Consider the following 21,639-nt stretch of genomic DNA (forward strand, 5'->3'; position numbering starts at 1 on the left):
GGCGCCTCTGGAAAGTTGCAGAAGTGCGATTAAAAGATACGTTTACTTTGGTTCAAAAAATAAATCTAGAAATCCACGCAAATGAGGGGTCTTCAAAAAGGTGATGGAAACTGTGTGTTATGACAGAACTCTGCGTGGACTTTCTACTCAGCGCTTATCAAAACGTGCTCGACCAAGGAGCGCCAAGGACACGGAGAAGACCCAGGGATGGCACAAAGCTGGGTGACGGTCCCTCCAGGACGCGCTGGCCAAGCTCTGCCCGTGTGCGATCCTGGGTCCCACGCACAGAGCAGCCCCCACCTCACCACCCGCCTCTGCCTCGTGCCCATCCCAGGGTGAGGGACGGAGAAGGCTGGCGCGTGGCTACTCAGTGGGGTGCTCTCCCAGCCAGGGAGAATTGGGACGGGCACCTCACACACACCTCACTGAGATGTCTGCAGGGGACACAGAGTGCTCGCAGATAACCCAAAGCAACCAAGGGGTAACAACAAGGATCAAACTACACACACACACACACACACACGGAATGACGGCTGTCAGTCGGCTGCATCCTCACTCCTAGAAATCCAGAGCTCCCTTCTGGATCCTGCACAGCACTCACAACAACCCTCACGGCATTAAGAGGGCCCCTGTCTGTCACTTCCAAAGGCTCGGTGCTGTCCAGGCACAGAACCTGAGCTCCAAGCCCGAGGCCAGAAGTGAGGGCAGAGTTCGTCTACACAACATCTTCAAGCACACACATGATGGAAATTTTCTGAACAGAGTTAAAGACAGCCTGGAATTAAGAACCACTGACTGGAATAAAGCCGCTGCCTGCAGCGCCAGCATCCCCTACGGGCACCAGTTCCAGTTCCAGCTGCTCCACTTCTGACCCAGTGCCCTGCTATAGCCTGGGAAAGCAGTGGAAGATGGCCCAAGTGCTTGGGCCCTGAACCCTCATGGGAGACTTGGGAGAATCCCCTGGCTCCTGGCTTCAGCCTGGCCCAGCCCCAGCCATTGCGGCCATCTGGGGAGTGAACCAGCGGATGGTAGACCCCTCCCCCGTGTGTGTGTGTGTGTATGTGTGTTTGTCTCCCTCCCTCTGTGTAATTCTGCCTTTCAAATAAATCTTCATTAAAAAAAAAAAAACACATTTTAGACACATTTAAAAACATATCCAAAGGTTCATTTAACACCAAGAAGATGGCTTGGTTCTTAAAATCAACATGAAGACGTGTAGGTTCAATTAGGACACAGATTTCCAATAAATGTAACGGAGAGAAACCCTGCACCAAGAGGGCTCTCTCTGGGTGAGAATCCCAGGCCCTGTGCTCCTGACGGGCCTGGAACCCGGCTGTGACCTGAGCAGGACGGACCCCAGAGCAGCGCTTGTGGGAGGACGTTTTCAAAAGCCTAAGACTAACTTCAACACACAGGGGGTGCGCTAAGTCCTCACACGGCAACGACCACCGATCCTCAAAATCAGAGCACAGTTTAGCTACATAAAAGCAAGGGGGTGGCAAGGCGGCACTTGCAGGAGGGTGGGAGAGCGGGCAGGAGCCAGCGGCTCAGTCGCCCCTGCTAGGACTGGGAGCCCCGAGGGCCACGCATTTTAATGCCATTTGGCCTACGTGGCTCAAGACGTGGCAATGGGACATGAGGAGTCACACGGGGAGTGTTTCCCCCTGGGGGAAACACCCTCGGACGGCCGAAGCTCCCCGAAGCCCACCCACAGCGCGGGTGTCTGCGGGCCAGCTGCAGCGCAGTGCAGTCTACTCACAGGTACTTGAGGTTCTCCAGGTCCTCGAAGGCCCCGCCGGGGATCCTCTTTACCTGGTTGTTGTTGAGGAGCCTGCGGAAGGAAGCCCCGTGAGAATCAGGGAAGCATCTCGGCTGTGCGGAGGGAAAACGTCCCTCCAGCCCAGGCCAGGCCAGACCGGGCCAGGCCGCAGAGCTCGCACGGGCACTGCACGGGCGCCGAGGCGGCACACAGCCGCCCACAGTCAGCGTGCCCCTCACACCTCCGTGCACAGACACGGCCCCGGCTCCGCCCAAGGCGCCATACGAGGACAGCGGGGCCCCAGCACTTCAGCAGGGTGTGAGGGCCGCCTGCACCAGCCACCGTGTCCCCTGCGGCCTGGGACACAGCTGACAGGCCACTGGTTGGCTCCCGCTCCCGAAGTTCAGTCTTGGCTCAGTGAGTTCTGCAGGTTCCCACAGGGGGTCTGGACCCCGGGGCACAAGGGGACGACTCTGGGTGCAGCTGAGCTGAGAGGAACAGCCCCTCTGCTCACCTCGCCACAGAAGAGGTGAGGGGACACCCAGGGGGACACCTGCCCCAGCCGGGGCGGTGGCAGTGCTGGAGGGGGCTGGCAGGGTGGGCACACACCAGGCCAGGGACGGGCACACACCAGGCCCGCCAGGGGTCCAAGACTGGGGCCTGGGGCCGGTGGCTGGTGTACACGTTCCACACCTCCCCCACCCACTTCCCTAGGCCGTGGACACCCAGGGGACGGCCGATCCCTGTCGTCAGCAGTGGGCTCCCCAGGGAACATCTCCACTTACAGCGTGTTCAAGTTCCTCAGCCGCCGGAACGCCCCCGGCTGGATCTCCCTGATTCTGTTGAAGCGAAGATCCCTGCAAGGAGACAGGAAGGCATTTAAGAGTGCGGGGCGGCCACGGCGCTCCTACCCGTGCCGCCACTGGGCACCTGCAAAGTGCCAGTGAGGCAGGACACCACGAACCCCCAGCCGGCCGCACTCTGCCTGGGCAACTGCGGTGGGAGGCAGCAACCCGCAGACGCACGGTCCCCGCGGCCCCCCGGCTGCACGAGCCGAGGTCCCCGAGTCTCAGCTGGACTCGCACACTTCAGAGCCTGGCCGTAGCCTTGGCGAGTGCGTGTGCAGGGCAGGCAGACGGGCTGGGCAGGTCCAGGCACGGGAGCACCAAGGGCCACCGGGAGCCACCAGATGCCGCAGGGACAGACTGGTCATGGCCTCAGAGGGACCTGGCCGCCTGACACCTGGATTCCCACAGCCCTGTGCTCCCCGGTGCGCACTCCCACGGGTGTGGCAGGGCCCGGGCGCAGGAGGGCAGGCACTGCCATGAGCCAATGATGCCTGGGCCTGGCAGCCAGGCACGGCCTGCTTCATGGTGGCTCCGGTCCTGCCTAGCAACAGACATGACCAAAGTCAGTGCCACATCGGGGCAGAGAGAGGAGGTGAGGAGGGGTTGGGTGAGGGGTGGGGACGGCACAAAGCTGAGCCGGGCAGGAATCCGCCTCAAGTCCTCGCCTGTGCTCTGGCTCGTGTCTGTCCCCGGGGCCCATGTGTCAGGCGCTCAGTCACGGCTCTGCAGGGTAGGCTGCCGCCTGCAACACCTGCCCCCGCCGACGACCTGGGGAGCCTGCCCCTGCCCCTTCTGACCCCTTTTCCACCGTCTCTTCTTGAAAAGGCACGCAGGGGTGTGGCTGAACACCTCCTGCCGCGCCTGAGCCCGCTCTCCCAGGGCCTGTGTCCCCAGCCACAGCAGGATGTGGACCCCGGGTCCCTAGGTTGCAGCCCCCAGCCCCTGTGACAGTGCTGGGTCACTCGGAGGTGATGAGGTTTGGGAGAGTTCCTGAGAGTGAGGCCTGTGATGGGATCCACGTGGGTCTGTGAGGGAGGACGCAGGGGCAGAGCCTGCTTCCCCACGGGTGAGGACACGCGAGCAGGGACGCCCACGGCACCTGGCCACAGCCCCCACACAGGCAAATGAGCACCTGCTTCTCAGGCACCGGTCTGGTTGTGGCCACGGCCACGGTGCAGGCAGGAGAGACACTGTCCCGGGCCCTCTCCCCGGCCCAGCTGCCCACTGCCACTCACCCCACTCCCCAGCAGCCCACCCCGGAGGACCCCGAGCCCCCAGGCCACTGTAAACAGCACGGACCATTTCACATGTTTAAAATCTCCACTTATTTACGAGAGAGACAAAGAGCGAGCAAGCATGTCGGAGCAAGAGAGAGAAAGCGTGCACGAGCGCCCCCGTCCACTGGTTTGTTCCCCAAAAACACAACAGCCAGGATGGGGCAGGCCAAAGCCGGAAACACCACCCAGGTCTCCCCATGGCTGGCAAGGACCCACCTACTACAGCCACCACTGCCGCCTCCCAGGGCGCACGCCCGCCGGAAGCTGGATCAGCAGCGCCGACTCAGGTGGTCCAGAGGGGGTGCAGGTGTCCTCGTGCCGCCCCATCGCTGCCGCTGCATCTCTGGAGCAGTTCCCGGCAGAGATGTGCCGAAGGCCAGCACCACACACGCCTGCTGGGCGCCCGACCCGCTGCCTATAAGCACAGCCAGTGCCTGGGCAGGCTGCCGTCCCAAGCCGACTCAGAGCCTTCCAGGGCAGGCTGAGTGACCGCCGCCAATGACACCAGGCACCCATCCTGCGCCCCTGCTCCCCGTGATGGAGCCACACTGAAGTCTGGCAAAGGCCTGGTCATAGTGGCCCAGTTCCCCCTGTGGTGACCAAGGCTCTAAGCAGAGCCGTGGCACCACCAGATGCCGGCATCCACCGCCGCCAGGAAAAGCTGCCAGGCACAACCAGGGACAGGACGGCCACAGCGCTGACCTGGCCAGACAAGAGGTGGCACCTCCACTGCAGCAGAGAGGACGGGGCAGGAGGGCAGGGTGAGCAGGGTGAAGGGGTTAAGTAACAGAACCAGGAGAGCGAGCCAGCGTTGGCCAGGGAGCCCTGCTGGGGCCCAGAAGTAGGGCTGAGGAAGGCAGACGGCTCCCTGGTGGTCAGGCCGCGGACGAGACAGCGCCCTGGCTCCCGAGCCCAGGGGGAACAAAGCACAGCGCCTGCCTCTCCTCCCAGGCTCTCTCCCCTCAGGTGCACCCAGATCCCAGCCTGCAGGCCCCAGGGGCCCACTTCTACCTGCCTGTCTTACAGCACGTGCCCAGCACAGCAGCCTTCCACGTCCTGCCCCTGCCGGGGCCCTGAGCCTCCCGCAGGCTCCTGCTGGGCCACCATGACCCTGCCCTCCCCCTCAGACCCGTGCAGCAAGCAGACTGCAGGATGAGACACCTGCTCCTGGGCCCAGCAGCGCCGCCCAAGGTCCTGCCAGAGCCCAGGGCCCTCCCACATCAGCCAGGCCCGCGAGCCCTGCCCTGGGGACCCCAGGAGCGGGGCAGCCATTCCTGCTGCAGAGCTGGACAACAGGACCCGGGCTCACTGACCCAGGGCTCGGCTCTGCTTCCAGCATCCAGCAACAAGAGACTCCGCCCTCAGCCTGCTGGACCTGAACGCGGCCCCTTTGGTGAACTGCGAGCGAGTGCCTCAGGCTGCCGGGGACGGGAGGTCGGCCCAGCAGCCGACACCACGTCCCACAGCAGGTGCCCAGGTTGGACCCCAGCTCCCGACTTCACTTCTTGCTGATGCAGACCCTTGGAGCAGGGCGACGGCTCCAGTCACTGGGTTCCTGGTAGCCTCTGGGGAAACCTGGGTTGAGTTCCCAGCTCCTGGGACAAACCTAGACCCTGCTGCTGTGCACATCTGGGGAAAGACCCAGAGGATGGGAGCTCTGTGCTTATTGTTTCCTGCCTGTCAAACAAATAATACAAAATGTTTTTCGAAAAATCAAGCTGTGGGACCAGCGTGGCGTAGCAGGTAAAGCCGCCATCTGCAGTGCTGGCACCCCATATGGGCGTTAGTTCAAGTCCTGGCTGTTCCACTTCTGATCCAGCTCTCTGCTATGGCCTGAGAAAGCAGTGCAAGATGGCCCAAGTCATTGGGCCCCTGCACCCACGTGGGAGACCTGGAAGAAGCTGCTGGCTCCTGGCTTCAGATCGGCTCAGCTCCAGCCATTGTGGACATCTGGGGAGTGAACCAGCAAATGGATGACTTTTTCTTCCTCTCCTCGCCTCGCCTCGCCTCTCCTCACTTCCATTCTCCTCTTCTCTCTCTGCCTCTGTCTCTCTGTAATTCTTTCAAATAAGAAATAAATATTTTTAAAAAAAATTACGCGTGGGGCAGGTGTTGCTGCGGGTTAAGCTGCCACCTGCAGCACCCGCATCCCAAGTCAGGCACGGGTGTGAGTCCCAGCTGTTCCATGTCCAGCCCAGCGTCCTGCTGCTGCTGCACCTGGGAAGGTGACAGATGATGGCCCGAGCACCTGGGTCCCTGCCACCACATGGGAGACCCAGGAGCTCCCAGCTCCTGGCTTCAGCCTGGCCCGGCCACAGCTGTTGTGGGCATTTGGGGAGTGAGCCAGCAGACGGAAGATCGATCTCTTGCCCCCCTACCCTGCCTCCATCACGCTGCCTTTCAAATAAATCAATCGTTTTTGAAAAGTCATTCTTTACTAGGTTGAGTTTGGTTCAGCCGATGCTTGTAATCCTTTGCTCACAGAAGTACTTTGGGGGCCAGCGCTGTGCTGTAGTAGGCTAAGCCTCTGCCTGCAGTGCCGGTATCCCATATGGGCGCTGGTTCGAGTCCCAGCTGCTCCACTTCTATCTGGCTCCCTGCTGATAGCCTGGGAAAGCAGTGGAGGATGGCCCAAGTGCCTGGGCCCCTGCATCCACACAGGAGACCTGGAAGCAGCTCCTGGCTTGATGGGCCCAGCTCTGGCTGTTGCAACCATTTGGGGGTGAACCAGAGATGGAACACCTCTCTCTGTGTCTCTCATTCTTTGTCTCTAATCTGCCTCTCAAGTGAATAAATACATCTTTAAAAAAAAAAAAAAAAAGGAAGTACTTTGATGAACAGCCCCTCCCCCACAGACTCTCTCCATCACTGATTTTTAAAATGTAATTCAACTCGATTCGGTATTTGCCAAGCAGCTCTGAATAAACAGGAAGTCATGGCTAGAAATCATGGGATATTTATACATGATTTTTATAAATTCAGTTTTATGCTTGTTCTCATGTCTATATTCTTTTTCACAAATAATTCAAGAAAATATAAAAAACGCACAGAAAAAAAGTGTTTAGAGTATTAGGGGAAAGGGGAAAAGGAGGTCAGGGCAGGCAAAGAAAAAGGTCAGCAGGTGCCAGGCAGGGGACAGGTGGCCCCAGGCATCCCACCAACCGAGGCCTGGACACAGCTGACCCAGGACAAGAACCACAAGACCCCTGGGGCCCCAGCCAAGCGTGCAGGGGAAGGGAAGCATCCACCCATGACCCTCGCCAACACCCAGCACCCAACCCTACCGACCCTACATGAGGCCCGCTGGCCGACCTGCGCCCTCGTTCTGCTGACGCATGGCCTCCTGGCCCCCAGAGGTCTCTGGACACTCGAGCATCAGCGGATCATAACGGACGTACGCTCCCTTTCCCAAGTTGGAAGTCAAAGCAAAACACAGAGCACAAAGCAGAAAACAAGGCGGACACGAAGAGCAGGAGAGTCGGGGGCCACGGCCCAGCTCGGTGCTCACGGACACGGGGCCGTAATGGTCCCTGCACACACAGCAACCGCAAGGCCCTGGCCTCTGCTCGGCAGGTCAGGGGCCCAGCCACGCGTCTGCACGGAGGCCAGGGGCCCTTCTAGATGACCAAGGGCAGCAGCCCGCGGCCGACCTCCTCTGCCCATGACCATCGACAGCCCCCGGCACGCAGGTGTCCCTGTCTCTGTGACTGGACAAAGACACCCAACGTGGGGCCCCAGGAACACCGCTTCGTGGGACTTTTCCAAAGGCCTGAGGCCATGCCACTGGGGCGTGGGCAGGAAGCACACACCAGGGGCCAGAAATCCCAGGGTGGGCCCAGGCCCAAGCGGCTGACCACTGCAGCCACGGCCTCTTCCTCAGGGAGACAGGTACAGAAGCCTAGTCGGCTCAGGACTTGTAAAGGGGAACAATGTGGAGAGAAAACTGTGAATGCACATGGGTGTGTGCACACATGACGTGAACACACATGGACACACACGATGCATGGACACAAGCACACATGATGTAAATATGTATACATGCACAAAATGTGCACGAGGTGAACCTGCAGCACACATGTATGATGCAAACACACAGACATGCACACGTGTACACATATGTGATGCAAACACACGGGCATACACAATGTAAACACAGATGAGTATGCACACACATATACACACACATACCTGTGCACACATGATTTAAACACTCATGGATGCATGTGCACAAGATGTAAACAGATGTCTGTGTACTCAAACACACATGAACATGTACAAACACGTTGTAAACAGACATGGGTGTGTATGTGTGGACACAGTGAAAACAGCATAGGCACACGTGTAAACACACGTGGACGTACACACACTCATGGTCGCAGGCACACACAGTGTAAACAGATGTGAGCTGACACGTGTGTGTACGTGCACACAGAATGTAAACAACGGCGCACAAGGCAGACATCCTGAGCAGTGGCCGTTGTATTAGTCACACTGTTGTCCAATGCGGCACTGACTCAAGGAATGTTTTTAATCTGTGATGTCTTCTTAAAAATCAAACAAGGAGACCTGCACTGTCGGTGTCGCTTTCAACACAGGAGAAAGTGAGTTTCTCTGATCACTGGGTTTGGAATGCTTAGGTCGGCTCTCGAGGTTGGTGACAGCACGGACCACGTTCCAAAAACATCTCAAAGGAAAACCCCTGGTAGAAATGCTTGTTTTCTTCCTAACACATTCCTGTTCATTACCTAACACATGTACTGCAGGGACTGACGGAATGACGCAGTACAGCCCCCAGCGACGCACTCAGGCTCCCTGCAACTCTGCCTCTTCTGAGTGGCAGATAAACTGTCCACGCGCCTGAGACACCTGGGACCGTCTCACTGCCCTCTGTGGCCTGAACGTGCTTACCCTGGAGCCTGGGGTGTGGATACTCAAGGCGCTGGCGCCGGGACAGGAGCCCAGGGGGAGGTGAGGTCTTGAGTGGAGTCTCAAAGGAGACGAAAGCTCGTCCCCTCCTCCTCCGAGGCCAGCAGCCACAAAGCAGCCCACCCCAGAGAAGCCAGCTCTGCTCCTACCTCCTGCACGGAGAAGGAGCGCCTGCTGTCCACGCCTCCAGTCCCCACGTCTCTGTAAAGCCACCTGAGCGACAGGCAAGTCCCCTGGTGACACAGGCACCCCACTCGGGATGGGGGCGTTGACGATCACAGCAGCAGGTGAGGCAGGGGCTGGTCACACCCAGCTGGTCACACACACAGCGAGAAACCCCTTCCCACGGCAGGGCAGCGAGCACCAGAGTGGCGCATCGGAGCCCTCTCTCATGAGCCTCACCCTGGACGCACACGAGGACTGCAGTGCAGTCGCTTTAGGTCGGCACTGTCACCCACGGCATGAAGGCCGGCTTGCTGTGCCTGATGCCTCCCCACCACCCCGGACACCTCGATGCCCCCCACCTGCCCCCTCCCCACTGCCCCGGACACCACGATGCCCCCCACCTGCTCCCTCCCCACTGCCCTGGACACCTCGATGCCCCCCACCTGCCCCCTCCCCACTGCCCCGGACACCACGATGCCCCCCACCTGCCCCCTCCCCACTGCCCCGGACACCACGATGCCCCCCACCTGCCCCCTCCCCACTGCCCCGGACACCACGATGCCCCCCACCTGCCCCCTCCCCACTGCCCCGGACACCTCGATGCCCCCCACCTGCCCCCTCCCCACCACCCTGGACACCTCGATGCCCCCCACCTGCCCCTTCCCCACCACCTGGACATCTCGATGCCCCCCACCTGCCCCTTCCCCACCATCCTGGACATGTCGATGCCTCCGACCTGCTCCCTCCCCACCACCTGGACACCTCGATGCCCCCCACCTGCCCCCTCCCCACTGCCCCGGACACCTCGATGCCCCCCACCTGCCCCCTCCCCACTGCCCCGGACACCTCGATGCCCCCCACCTGCCCCCTCCCCACTGCCCCGGACACCTCGATGCCCCCCACCTGCCCCCTCCCCACTGCCCTGGACACCATGATGCCCCCCACCTGCCCCCTCCCCACTGCCCCGGACACCACAATGCCCCCCACCTGCCCCTTCCCCACCACCTGGACACCTCGATGCCCCCCACCTGCCCCTTCCCTACCACCTGGACACCTCAATGCCCCCCACCTGCCCCCTCCCCACCATCCTGGACACCACGATGCCCCCCACCTGCCCCCTCCCCACCATCCTGGACACCACGATGCTGCACCTGCCCCCTCCCCACCATCCTGGACACCACGATGCTGCACCTGCCCCTTCCCCACCACCTGGACACCACGATGCCCCCCACCTGCCCCTTCCCCACCATCCTGGACACCTCAATGCCCCCCACCTGCCCCCTCCCCACCATCCTGGACACCACGATGCTGCACCTGCCCCCTCCCCACCATCCTGGACACCACGATGCTGCACCTGCCCCTTCCCCACCACCTGGACACCTCGATGCCCCCCCACCTGCCCCTTCCCCACCATCTTGGACACCTCAATGCCCCCCACCTGCTCCCTGCCCACTGCCCTAGACACCACGATGTGCCCCCCGCTCCCTCCCCACTGCCCCAGACACCTCAGTGCCCCCCACCTGCCCCCTCCCCACTGCCCTGGACACCACGATGTGCACCCCGCTCCCTCCCCACTGTCTTCACACCTGGATGCTGCAGCCGTCACCTCCAGCACAGTACAGGTGCAGCGCACATTCCTGAATGCTTGCTTTTGCTTCTTTTACCTCTAAGCAGCCAACAGGGCGGTGGCTTCCAGAGCCCAGGGGGCCCAGGGTGCAGATGGGAAGGACTGGCAGGAAATGAGCTCCTGACCGGGCTGTGTTGGGCCCCAGAGAGAGAAGCGGAGAGGTGGACATCTCTTTGCCAAGGAGATGGCTGCACAGGGACTTCCGGGTTGCTGGCTAAGACAATGAACCAAACTCTGCCGGGCCAGCAGAGCTGGAAGAACGCCTGTGAAAGCCTCGGCCACAGGGAGACGCCGGGCCGTGTGGTCCACTCCATGCCTGTGGTCCTGGCCATGCCTGTAACTCAGCTGTCAATCCTCTCACCCGTGCGGCCTCCCCTCTGGGACGTAGGCACTGGGATCCGGGAACCCTGTCCCCTTGGGTGTCAGAGGCCTGAACCGCCCACCTCAGGGCTCCTCTGTCTCGGTTGAGTAACTCCTGTGACGGAAGGGAGGACACATGGCCAGAGAGGATCCTGGGAGATGCGCTCGGGCTCCACCCCGGGCCCAAGACCTTCTCCCAGGGGCACGGAGTCTGCACAGCTGCCCGCACAGCCGGGTCCAGAGCGAGGCAGGCGCAGAGCGAGGCAGGGTCCCAGCCCCTCGCTGCCCCTCAGAGCACAGCGCGTGAGCAATGCCAGAGAGTCCCCGAGGTTCGGTGAACTCCACTCTTAGTCATCCAGCAAACTCTTCAAAGATTCCGGTGTGTGAAAAGACCGAGGGACGTGTGCAGACAGACAGCAAACAGGAAAGTGTAAGAAGAAAGAACAATCTCTCTCCTCCCAGCACACGCTTTGACAAAGAAGGAAATGCCACAGGCACGTTTCGGGAGACGGAACTCGGGGAACGAACGCAGCCGTGGACACGTTCAAGGGAGGCGCCGCACCGAAGGGCCAGCCCGCTTTTGGACTTGGGGATCTTGTAAATGAGCAGATTGAAAGGGCGGAGGTCCAGGCCCAGCTGTTCTGGCCATTTGCGGGGTGAACCAGTAGACGGGTGACACCTCCATCCCTCCCCATCTCTGTCACTCTGCCTTTCAAATCACCAAGAATTCAAACCAGTGAGGAAAACAGGCCCCTAGAGCAGACAGCCGCAGGCGACCCCGCACTCAGGCTCCCGGAGCCTCGGGCTCCGAGCTCTCCCCGGTGTCCCTGAGAACCAAGGAAGAGCCGCAGTGTGTATCGGCCTCCGGCTGCCCTGGGCTCAGACACAAACAGGCCTGGAGCAAGGGAGCAGGGACACGGTCTCCTTGCAGGCCCACAACAGAAGCTGCCCCAGACAGAGCCTCCCGGGCCCACGGGGTGCTGCCCACCATGGAGATGCCCGAGCTGGCGGTCAACACGCCAGCCAGAGAAGCGCTGTGCCAGCTGTGGCTCTTGAGGCTTCATTCCACGGTGCACCTGTCTATTTGGGGAGGGGGGTACAGCTTCAAGGGGCTCCCAAGGAAGGAGCTTGGAGGCTACTGGGGAGCGGGGAGACAGGCAGCACTCAAAGCTCCGGAGGCCGGGATGGAAAGCAGAGAGCAGGCTCAGCTCCCCCGAGGGTCCACCTGCCTGACAGCCTTGGTCACACAGTCACCTGGAGAAACCATCACAGGCCGAAAACACCCCAGTCGGAGACACGCCTCACACACCTGGCCTGGGAGAGCACCTGACACAGCTGGCCTGGGAGACACGCCTCACACACCTGGCCTGGGAGAGCACCTGACACACCTGGCCTGGGAGACACGCCTCACACACCTGGCCTGGGAGACACGCCTCACACACCTGGCCTAAGAGACACGCCTCACACACCTGGCCTGGGAGAGCACCTGACACAGCTGGCCTGGGAGACACACCTCACACACCTGGCCTGGGAGAGCACCTGACACAGCTGGCCTGGGAGACACGCCTCACACACCTGGCCTAAGAGACACACCTCACACACCTGGCCTAGGAGACACGCCTCACACACCTGGCCTAAGAGACACACCTCACACACCTGGCCTAGGAGACACGCCTCACACACCTGGCCTAGGAGACACGCCTCACACACCTGGCCTAGGAGACACACCTCACACACCTGGCCTGGGAGAGCACCTGACACACCTGGCCTGGGAGACACGCCTCACACACCTGGCCTGGGAGAGCACCTGACACAGCTGGCCTGGGAGACACGCCTCACACACCTGGCCTGGGAGACACGCCTCACACACCTGGCCTGGGAGACACGCCTCACATACCTGGCCTGGGAGAGCACCTGACACAGCTGGCCTGGGAGACACGCCTCACACACCTGGCCTGGGAGAGCACCTGACACAGATGGCCTGGGAGACACAACTCAACACCTGGCCTGGGAGACACGCCTCACACACCTGGCCTGGGAGACACGCCTCACACACCTGGCCTAGGAGACACGCCTCACATACCTGGCCTGGGAGACACGTCTCACACAGCTGGCCTGGGAGACACGCCTCACACACCTGGCCTGGGAGAGCACCTGACACACCTGGCCTGGGAGAGCACCTGACACAGCTGACCTGGGAGACACGCCTCACACAGCTGGCCTGGGAGACACGCCTCACACAGCTGGCCTGGGAGACACGCCTCACACACCTGTACTACCAAACATCCCAGCTGATCTTGAAACACATTCCCATCAGGAACCTCAGCAAGCCAGGCCCACTTAATAACCAAGAGCTCCCGTGTGGCGCGAGTGGCCACCTCCTGGACAGAAGAGCTCTGCACTGGCGTGTGGCGTGTGCATGTGGCTCGTGCGTGTGGCTCACACACGGTACAACACGGCTTCCACAGGTTGCCTGCCCGCTGCTCTTACAGTCAGGAAGTCGAAAGATCTTTAAGTCAGACTGGGGGCCATCGGGGCCGTCTGCACTGCACTTGGCAGTTCTGGGAACGGTCCTCAGACAGAAACCTCAGCCGGGGCTCCTGCACCCCCTGCCCGAGTCTGCCTCTGGCACTTCCTGGGGGTCTGCATGCTGGGGCTGGCGGTGCTCTGTAGGGGCCCAGCCCAAGGCTCTGCCTCCCCGACGTGGACAAGACCACCGCCAGAGCAGGGGCCTCACCCCAACCTCACCGCCACACCCCACAGGTCCGCCCCTGAGGCCTGGCCCCCCTCAGCCGCCATCACTGGATGACCACATGTGGTCACTCCAGGGAGCTCCCACACATGGCCCCGGGACCCAGTGTCATCAAATGCTCACGTTGTAAGATCAATACCCTTCTCTGGAATTCTCCACGAAGCGCATGGCTGTCAGGCTGGGCAGGGGAAGGGCCCAGGGCCTGTGTGCCCACTGCTCGGGCTGCCCCACTTGCGGCGCCCTGCTACGGCCACGCCCGGAGCCTGCCCTCTGCCTCACACACAGCCCACCCGTCTCGGGGCTCAGGAACATCATCTTCTGGAGAGAATCCAGAACTTCTTCCACGGCCATTAAAAATGACTTCAGCCTTTCTCCTCTCCAAATAAAGAGCTGGCCAGAACCGCGGACCCACAGACTTCTCCCGAGGCCCTTCCATCCATGAGGATGGGCCTGGGCCATCAGAGTGGGCACGAAAACCTCCCTCCCCAGCTGGGTGTGCCGGCGGGCTGCCTCCTTTCTCCTGAGACACGCCACAGTCACGGCAAGTGCTCGGGAACCACGCCAACACCATCCCAGGCGCTGGGAATCAAGGGTTCCTGCCTGTGCTAAAAACCCGTTTGTCTTCCTCTTATGGAAACAGGATGCACCAGGCTGCGGCGGCCTCTGACAGCGGCTCAGCACGCGCACGGAGCCTGGCTCCCAGCTCAGGCCAAGGACGTAAACCAGCCTGCTCAACTAACCCAGTACGTCAACACAGCACGGGAAACTACAGCAACCTGCTGTACTAACCCACGGCACTGTCCTGCCATAAACATCTCTACTAACCCACCAGACTAACTGGACAGCCTACACGGCGCACACAGGGTACGCTCCCACCATGGTAGCCTGTGATGCTGACTACAATAGCCCACGACCCGGTACATTATCCCACCAAACCACCTACTCACTTACTAACCTTGCACTTGCTAACCATCAAAGAACACCCAGCTCCCCCGATTCCCCGCCAAGGGGAAAGGCTCCTGCCATGGTGTGCACCACAGTGGACTCATCCCAAGCCCCGCCCACATCCCTAAGACCCTGCTCTGCCTGCACGCCCTGTCAGCAGCCCTAAGACATTCACAGCAGGGATCCGCCCTCCCAGTTTTAACATGGCTACCAGGAACTTGGTGTCCATAGAACCGGTCACCTGCCAACGCCAAGAGCACTCTACGTCTGGCGCCGGAGAGCACACCACCTGAGGCACCCCAGACGACCGGAGGGCGGCTCGGAGAAGGGGTGCTGGGTGCACGCATTCCTCCCCGGCCTGAACAATGGGTCGGCAGGCAACCCCAGCAGTGGAAAGCCTGACTGGGCAGATTCCCAGCTGTCCGTCTGAACTCCAGGCCTCTTTGTCCTGTGCTCAGGCGCCTGCGGATCAGCTAAAATACCTCAGCCCGGGGCCATCCTGTTCCCATCACAGCTGCTCTCCCTGGAGAACAATGGATCTACACCCGCAAACACTGCACCAGGCACTCCTGGACCCTGTCGCTTCCTGCTGGGGGAAACCTGCTGCCACAGACCCAGCTAAGCTTCCCCAAGGGAGAAGTGAGAAACCAGGTGGGTGTGAGGAGGTCTCAGGGGAGGCGTCCTAATAAAAGCAGGAGGAACCAGAGTAGCTGAGCTGGGGCCTGGAATCCCATGGCCTAGCTTACTGACTGAATCTGGTACCCTCACCTTCCTCGCCCACCCACCCTACTGACCTGCTCCCCCACCTAAAGTAACCTACAGTAACCCACCCTACCAACTGCACCCCTCACCTACAGTAACCTACAGTAACCCACCCTACCAACTGCACCCCTCACCTACAGTAGCCTACAGTAACCCACCCTACCAACTGCACCCCTCACCTACAGTAACCTACAGTAACCCACCCTACCAACTGCACCCCTCACCTACAGTACCTACAGTAACCCACCTACCGACCTGTACCCCTCACCTACAGTACCTACAGTAACCCACTTACTGACCTGCTCCCCTCACCTACAGTACCTACAGTAACCCACCCTACCAACCTGCTCCCCTCACCTACAGTAACCCACCCTACCAACTGCACCCCTCACCTACAGTACCTACAGTAACCCACCCTACCAACCGGCACCCCTCACCTACAATAACCTACAGAAACCTACAGTAACCCACCCTTCCAACCTGTACCCCTCACCTACAGTACCTACAGTAACCCACCTACCGACCTGCACCCCTCACCTACAGTACCTACAGTAACCCACCTACCGACCTGTACCCCTCACCTACAGTACCTACAGTACCCCACCTACTGACCTGCACCCCTCACCTACAGTACCTACAGTACCCCACCTACTGACCTGCACCCCTCACCTACAGTACCTACAGTAACCCACCCTACCATCCTGCACCCCTCACCTACAGTACCTACAGTAACCCACCTACTCAACAAACCTTCCACACCAACCCACTTCATAAACCTCGTCCACTGAGCCACCATCAGCCTGCCACACTAATCCACACTGCTAACCTACAGAGCCAGGGCGCTCGCCTGCTGTGCCTAGCTCAGCTTTCAGACCCGCCGTGGCCTAGCACACCAAGCAGCTCCAGTGTCTCACCGGGGCTGAGCGGCTCCCTCACCAGGCTCTTGTCCTGGCTGCAGTTCTGCCAGACCGCTGCACTGGCCCCACGCAAAGGAAGGGGGAGGCGGACTCTCGGGGCGAGTGGGGGCAGCCTCACGGCGCCGACCACGAGGGTCTCTGCTAACGCCGGGAGCAGAGAGAACAGCACACAGCCTGGTGGGTACCCCGAGGCCAGGACCCCCGGGGAGGACGCAGGTCACCAGCGGCTCCTGCTGGGCGGCTGGGTTCCAGGCCCTGCTCTGTCTCCCGCCTCCCCTTGCAGCAGTGTCAAAGCTTACGCAGACACCAGCCCAAGTCGATGCCACAATCGAGTGTCGCACAGGCACCTGGCAGATGTGAGTCTCCATTGATTTCCTCACCTGGGAAGTGGACCAACAGTGGGGCAGCCCCAGGGCTGTGTGGAGAGTCCCTGCAGCGGGCGGCTGCTCGTGGCTGCAGGTGGGCCTGTGCTCAGCCAAGCCCACCTGGGTGCGGGTGGGCAGGGCCAGGCGCAGGGGAACTGCTGATGCTGGCAAAGGGCCTGCTCAGAGGAGGGTGCCTGGGCCTGCGCTGAGATGTCCACAGCCTGCACCCCAGCTCCACCTCCCAGCCCCAGCTCCCTGCTCGGCGGCAGCAGTGACAGCTCAGGAAGCTGGGTCTCTGCCGCCCTCGCGAGACCTGGCCTGAGCTCCCGGCTTCGGCCCAGCCCCAGGGGCTGCAGGCAAACAGAACAAAAAGCCCAGGTTGTGGGCAGAGGGGTGCGGTGCAGGGCAGGGCACTCAGAAAACCCACAGGAAATGCATTGCTAGGTGAGTTTTGTTTTGGTGCAAAAATTTTGAAATTCATGCATTTTTTCACAATATGCATTTTCATGAACTTTGAGACCCCTCACATGCAATGATTTCAAATTCTTTTGCACCAGATGATCTCACTGTGAACAACTAAGCGAACAGGTGCAAGGGGCGGGGACAGGGGGCACAGTACTTGTGCCCCAGGGATGACGGATTGTGGGTCACAGAGGATTTTACTGAATGTTTCAGAAATCTTAACCAAACAGCCCTGCTGATATAAAAACAAATGATTGGGGGCCACTGCTGCTCGCTCTCTCTGCCTCTCTGTAACTCTGCCTTTCAAATAAATAAATCTTTTTTAAAAAATGATTGAAGGAGCTCTTCTTTTCATTTAAAAGAAATCAAGTGTGTTGCTAGCTTCTTTGGGGTCCAGGGAATAAAACTCATTGCACAGGGCTGCTGTGGTGGTGCAGCGAGTTGAGCCAACAGCAGCACCAGCATCCTGCACGAGCACTGGTTCAAGCCCCAGCTGCTCCACTTCCTGTCCAGCTGCCCCTCGACTAACACACCTGGGAAAGCAGCTAAAGGTCCAGGTGCTTGGGCCCCTGCCACCTGCGGGGCAGACCTGGATGGAGTTCCAGGCGCCTGGCTTTGTCCTGGCCTAGCGCCAGCCATTGTGGTTATTTGGGAAGTGAACCAGCGATGGTAAGTTGATCTTTCAATCTCTCTCTCTGCCTTTCAAATAAATAAATCTTTTAAAAAACTTCCATTGCTGGGCCATTGCTGTGGCAGAGCGGGTAAAGCTGCCACCTGCAGCGCCGGCATCCCAGATGCTCTACTTCCAGTCCAGCTCTCTGCTGTGGCCTGGGAAAGCAGTGGACGATGGCCCATGTGCTTGGGCTCCTGTACCTGCATGGGAGACCTGGAAGAAGCTCCTGGCTCCTGGCTTTGGATCAGCACAGCTCTGGCCGTTGTTGTCAACTGGGGAGTGAACCAGCAGATGGAAGACCTCTCTGTCTCTCTGTGTAACTCTTTCAAATCAATAAATAAATCTTAAAAAAAAAATTCCACTGCACAGATCTCGGTCCTCAACAGGCACAGGGCCGGCTGCAGACACTCCCCCAGAGAGGCCTGGGCGGGCCCAACCTGCTTCCTCCAGGTGTCCCGCTCAGGGTCCTCTGGCAGGGCTTTTACGGCCATTACGGACTCACTGCGACCACAGCCTCCAGATGCAGCTCCTGTGGCCGGATGTTTGTCCCTAAACATTCCAGGCATCTGAGCTCAGCTTGACCCCAGAGCAGCTGGGCAGTGCATGGACTGGCGCCCAGAGGCATCCCCTGGGACCAGGACGACAGGGTCACGTGTGACCCCAGGTGGACACTCAGAGCTGGGGTCCCCGCAGGACGTGTGCGCCCACGGCGGGGAGACGGGCAAGGCTGCCGAGCGTGGACCCAGCTCTAGCCAGGCCTGCACTGCTGAGGTGGGGACGGAGGGTCCTGTGCATGCCTCAGTCTGTGCCTGAGGGCCAATCTCAGCTGAAATCCCCTCGCAGAAGCACCTCGAACATCTGATCACACTGGCACCGTGGCCCGGCCCGGCCCTCAGCCCATCCCCCACCACAGACATGCAGGTGTGGCCGGGACCGGCTCAGCACCACCACTGCTGGGATGTGCACCACGGAGCAGGCCCACGGAGCCCGGGGCTCAGCTCCGAGCTACAGCATCCCAGCAGGCCCCAGGCCACGGCTCACAGCTGCCAGCAGGGCGGCAGGCCAACCAGCCACACATGCACAGGGCTTCCTGGGGGCCTCAAGTCCGCCTCACTGGGTTTGAACCTCAGCCACAGAGACGGTCCCAGACGGGATCCGCAGACATGGACGGGATACGGTTCCTCCGTGCCAAGCGTCCGGACCGCCGGCTGCCCCTACACAGGACTCCAGGCCTCAGGCAGCAGGAGCCAACTCCGTGGACCTCGTTCAGGAAACAGCGTGGGACATGGGGCTTTGATGGGACTGTCGGCCAGGAATGCGTGGATGATCGGAGACTCGGGCCCAGGCGTTCACAACACAGATGACACGCCACACACCTCGAAGGAATGACAGTAGGTCTGCACTTTCCACGTGAACCTCCCCGGTGCCACCAGGCCACCCCCTCCCCATTCCCTGCAGCATGGCTGCCCCTGCACTGAGCAGACGTCCAGGATGCCCATCTAGGGGGCCGGCTGCGTGTGAGAGGGGTCAGCCCAGCACCGGGATACCAGCGAGGCAGGGCCCTGGCAGACCTGGAGAAAGGCTGCAACAGGCCACTCTCCCGGGAGCCTGTGGGAGTCGGAGACCCTCGGGGCCAGGGCCCAGCCCCCGGGGCTCTCACAGGCTCTGACTCCACTCCCCAGGCTGTGGCAGAGCCAGCACCTCCTGCACAGTGACAGCCACGGCGGTCAGGGAGACGCCAGCGTCCGACACCCAGCGGCGAACTTCAGTAGTAGAGGAGGGCTGGGTGGGGGGATGCTGGGGTGCGTGGGCGACACAGGCACCGGCCTAAGGAAATCGACACGCACAGGAAGACGAGCGCCCAAGGTTAGTATTTCCCCAGCTGTTTCCATGCCAACAGAAACATCCTGTGGCTGAGCAGGCCAGCATGATGACTAACCGTGTCTACTTTAATTGCCGCGTTGAAAGGCGGCCCGGCGATCCGGGTCATCCCCTGGTGCCAGGAAGCGACTAGCCCCTGGCTTGTCTCCAGACATTGCCCCCCCATGGGACTGCCCGTCCCCGGGGGAACACTCCGGCCCCTCGCGTTGCAGCCACAACCCAGGGTTCTCCCTTGCACTTCTGAGCACAGCAGTCTCCCCGCCCACGGCACTCAGGAGCTTACTCCTCCCCGCACCCAGAGGACGCACCACGCTAAGGGCACCCTCCCTGCTAGGGCAGTCTCCCAGCTCTGAGGCCAGCCGGACACTCATTCAGAACAATCACCCTCAGCTCTCAGCACGCAGTGAGCATCCCACGCTACGACAGGAGAGCCGTGCTTTTAGGATGCTAAATGCAGAGTGGTGCTAAAACCACAGAGTGCTTCCCGGGGCCGGGACAGACGGAGCCGGCCCCCAAAGGGGAAATTAGAGGTTTCTCAAATGCCCGGGTTTGTCTTCAGGGAAAACCGCCAACCTGAAGCGCACCGAACACTGTGCTCCACGCCGTCCCTGCTTCCATTAAAACAGGCACAGAACAGGGACGAGCGGGCACGCGGCTCGCAGTGCCTCTGCCGCTGCACAGCCGCCGGTCCTCTGGGCGCGGCTCACACCCGAACTGGCCGCTCTGCACGGGCCCCGGCGCTGCACAGGAATCCTCAACGCAGCCCTTGGGAGACCGAGGCTCAAGGGCACCTCTGGAGAGCCCAGAACCAGGACCCACCACCACCTGGCACCTGCCCGAGCTCCGCAAGCTGAGTCTCACGTCCAGGTCTCCGCCAACCCCACCGTGGTCTCACTGGACCTGGGCCCACTCCAGACACCGGGCGCCAGCCTGGTTCGTTAGCTCACTTGTACCCCAGCACCCACCTATGAGCAGGGGCTGCAGACCGGGCTCTTTGTGACCTTTCTAAGAACAACCAAATGTAATGCTTTGCAGATGACATAGACCCAGAGGCAAGATACTTCCTGCCCTGAGGACGACTGGATGGAGCCTGCAAAGAACCTTCAGCGTCTGCTTGGCCGTAACTCTCCTGTTCATAACACACGTGGCCCTGAAGCGGACACTCTGGGGCAGTGTCTCCGGGGCCAGCAGAACGTGGCTGGGCAGGCGCCCGGGGCCTCTGCCAGCCGTGGTTCTGACTACACCCAGGGAGAGGAGGAGGACGATTGTCCCCACGTCTGCCAGGTCCACGGCCGTGAACTCGCTGTTTGCTACATCTTCTGCGTGGCCCTCAGCTCACTTCCTGTGTGAGTTCTCCCATCACTGGTGGACGGGTGCGGAACCTCCAGAGCCCGAGGCGCGGGTGCCCAGGCTCCCGGCCGGGATGCAGCCAGAGGCTCGTGGCCTTCTCCTTTCAGACCTCAACTATACCAGAGCCTTCCTCCCAGGGGGCCTATTCAGGACCACACCGGTCGCCTTTCTGTGCGACGGCTGGCGATTTTTCTGCTACAAACGGCGCCCGAGCACTGTGCTGACACACCGTGCCAGGGTCCCAGGCCCAGGACAGCCATCAGGAGCAGGATGGCGGGGCCACGCCCACGGCTCCCCAGGGGCGGATCCCTGCAAGGGACACCTGGTACCACAGCAGCGGCTCAGGCTCACGAACCAGAAAGCAACAGGCCACAGGACAGGCACTGCGGGAATCCAAAGGCAGAGCTGACGAAGCCGAGTGGCGGCACGAGCCCTGGCCTGCTCCCTCCCGTGCTCGGGCACACGGACGCCAGAGCATCTGGAGAGACAGCAGACGGGACCACCACAGGACGGTCCTGAGCAAGGCGCCAGCTGCACGGTCTCGGAGCCAGTGCAAGCGTCCGTTGCTCT

The 21,639-nt window shown here is 61.0% G+C and overlaps 1 protein-coding gene across 2 annotated transcripts in view; it reads right to left on the bottom strand.

The window, feature by feature from the left end:
* The window catches only part of PXDN (peroxidasin), a 71,119-nt gene that overhangs the window by 39,438 nt on the left and 10,042 nt on the right, over positions 1 to 21,639 (bottom strand). For both annotated transcript variants that reach the window (XM_062208901.1, XM_062208900.1), the window contains exons 2-3: positions 2,545 to 2,616; positions 1,760 to 1,831 (exon numbers count right to left, since the gene is read on the bottom strand). In XM_062208901.1, coding sequence (XP_062064885.1) covers positions 1,760 to 1,831; positions 2,545 to 2,616 — 144 coding nt within the window. The remainder of the gene's footprint in view (positions 1 to 1,759; positions 1,832 to 2,544; positions 2,617 to 21,639) is intronic.

This window comes from Lepus europaeus, chromosome 13, assembly GCF_033115175.1.
Source record: "Lepus europaeus isolate LE1 chromosome 13, mLepTim1.pri, whole genome shotgun sequence".
Lineage (NCBI taxonomy): Eukaryota > Metazoa > Chordata > Mammalia > Lagomorpha > Leporidae > Lepus > Lepus europaeus.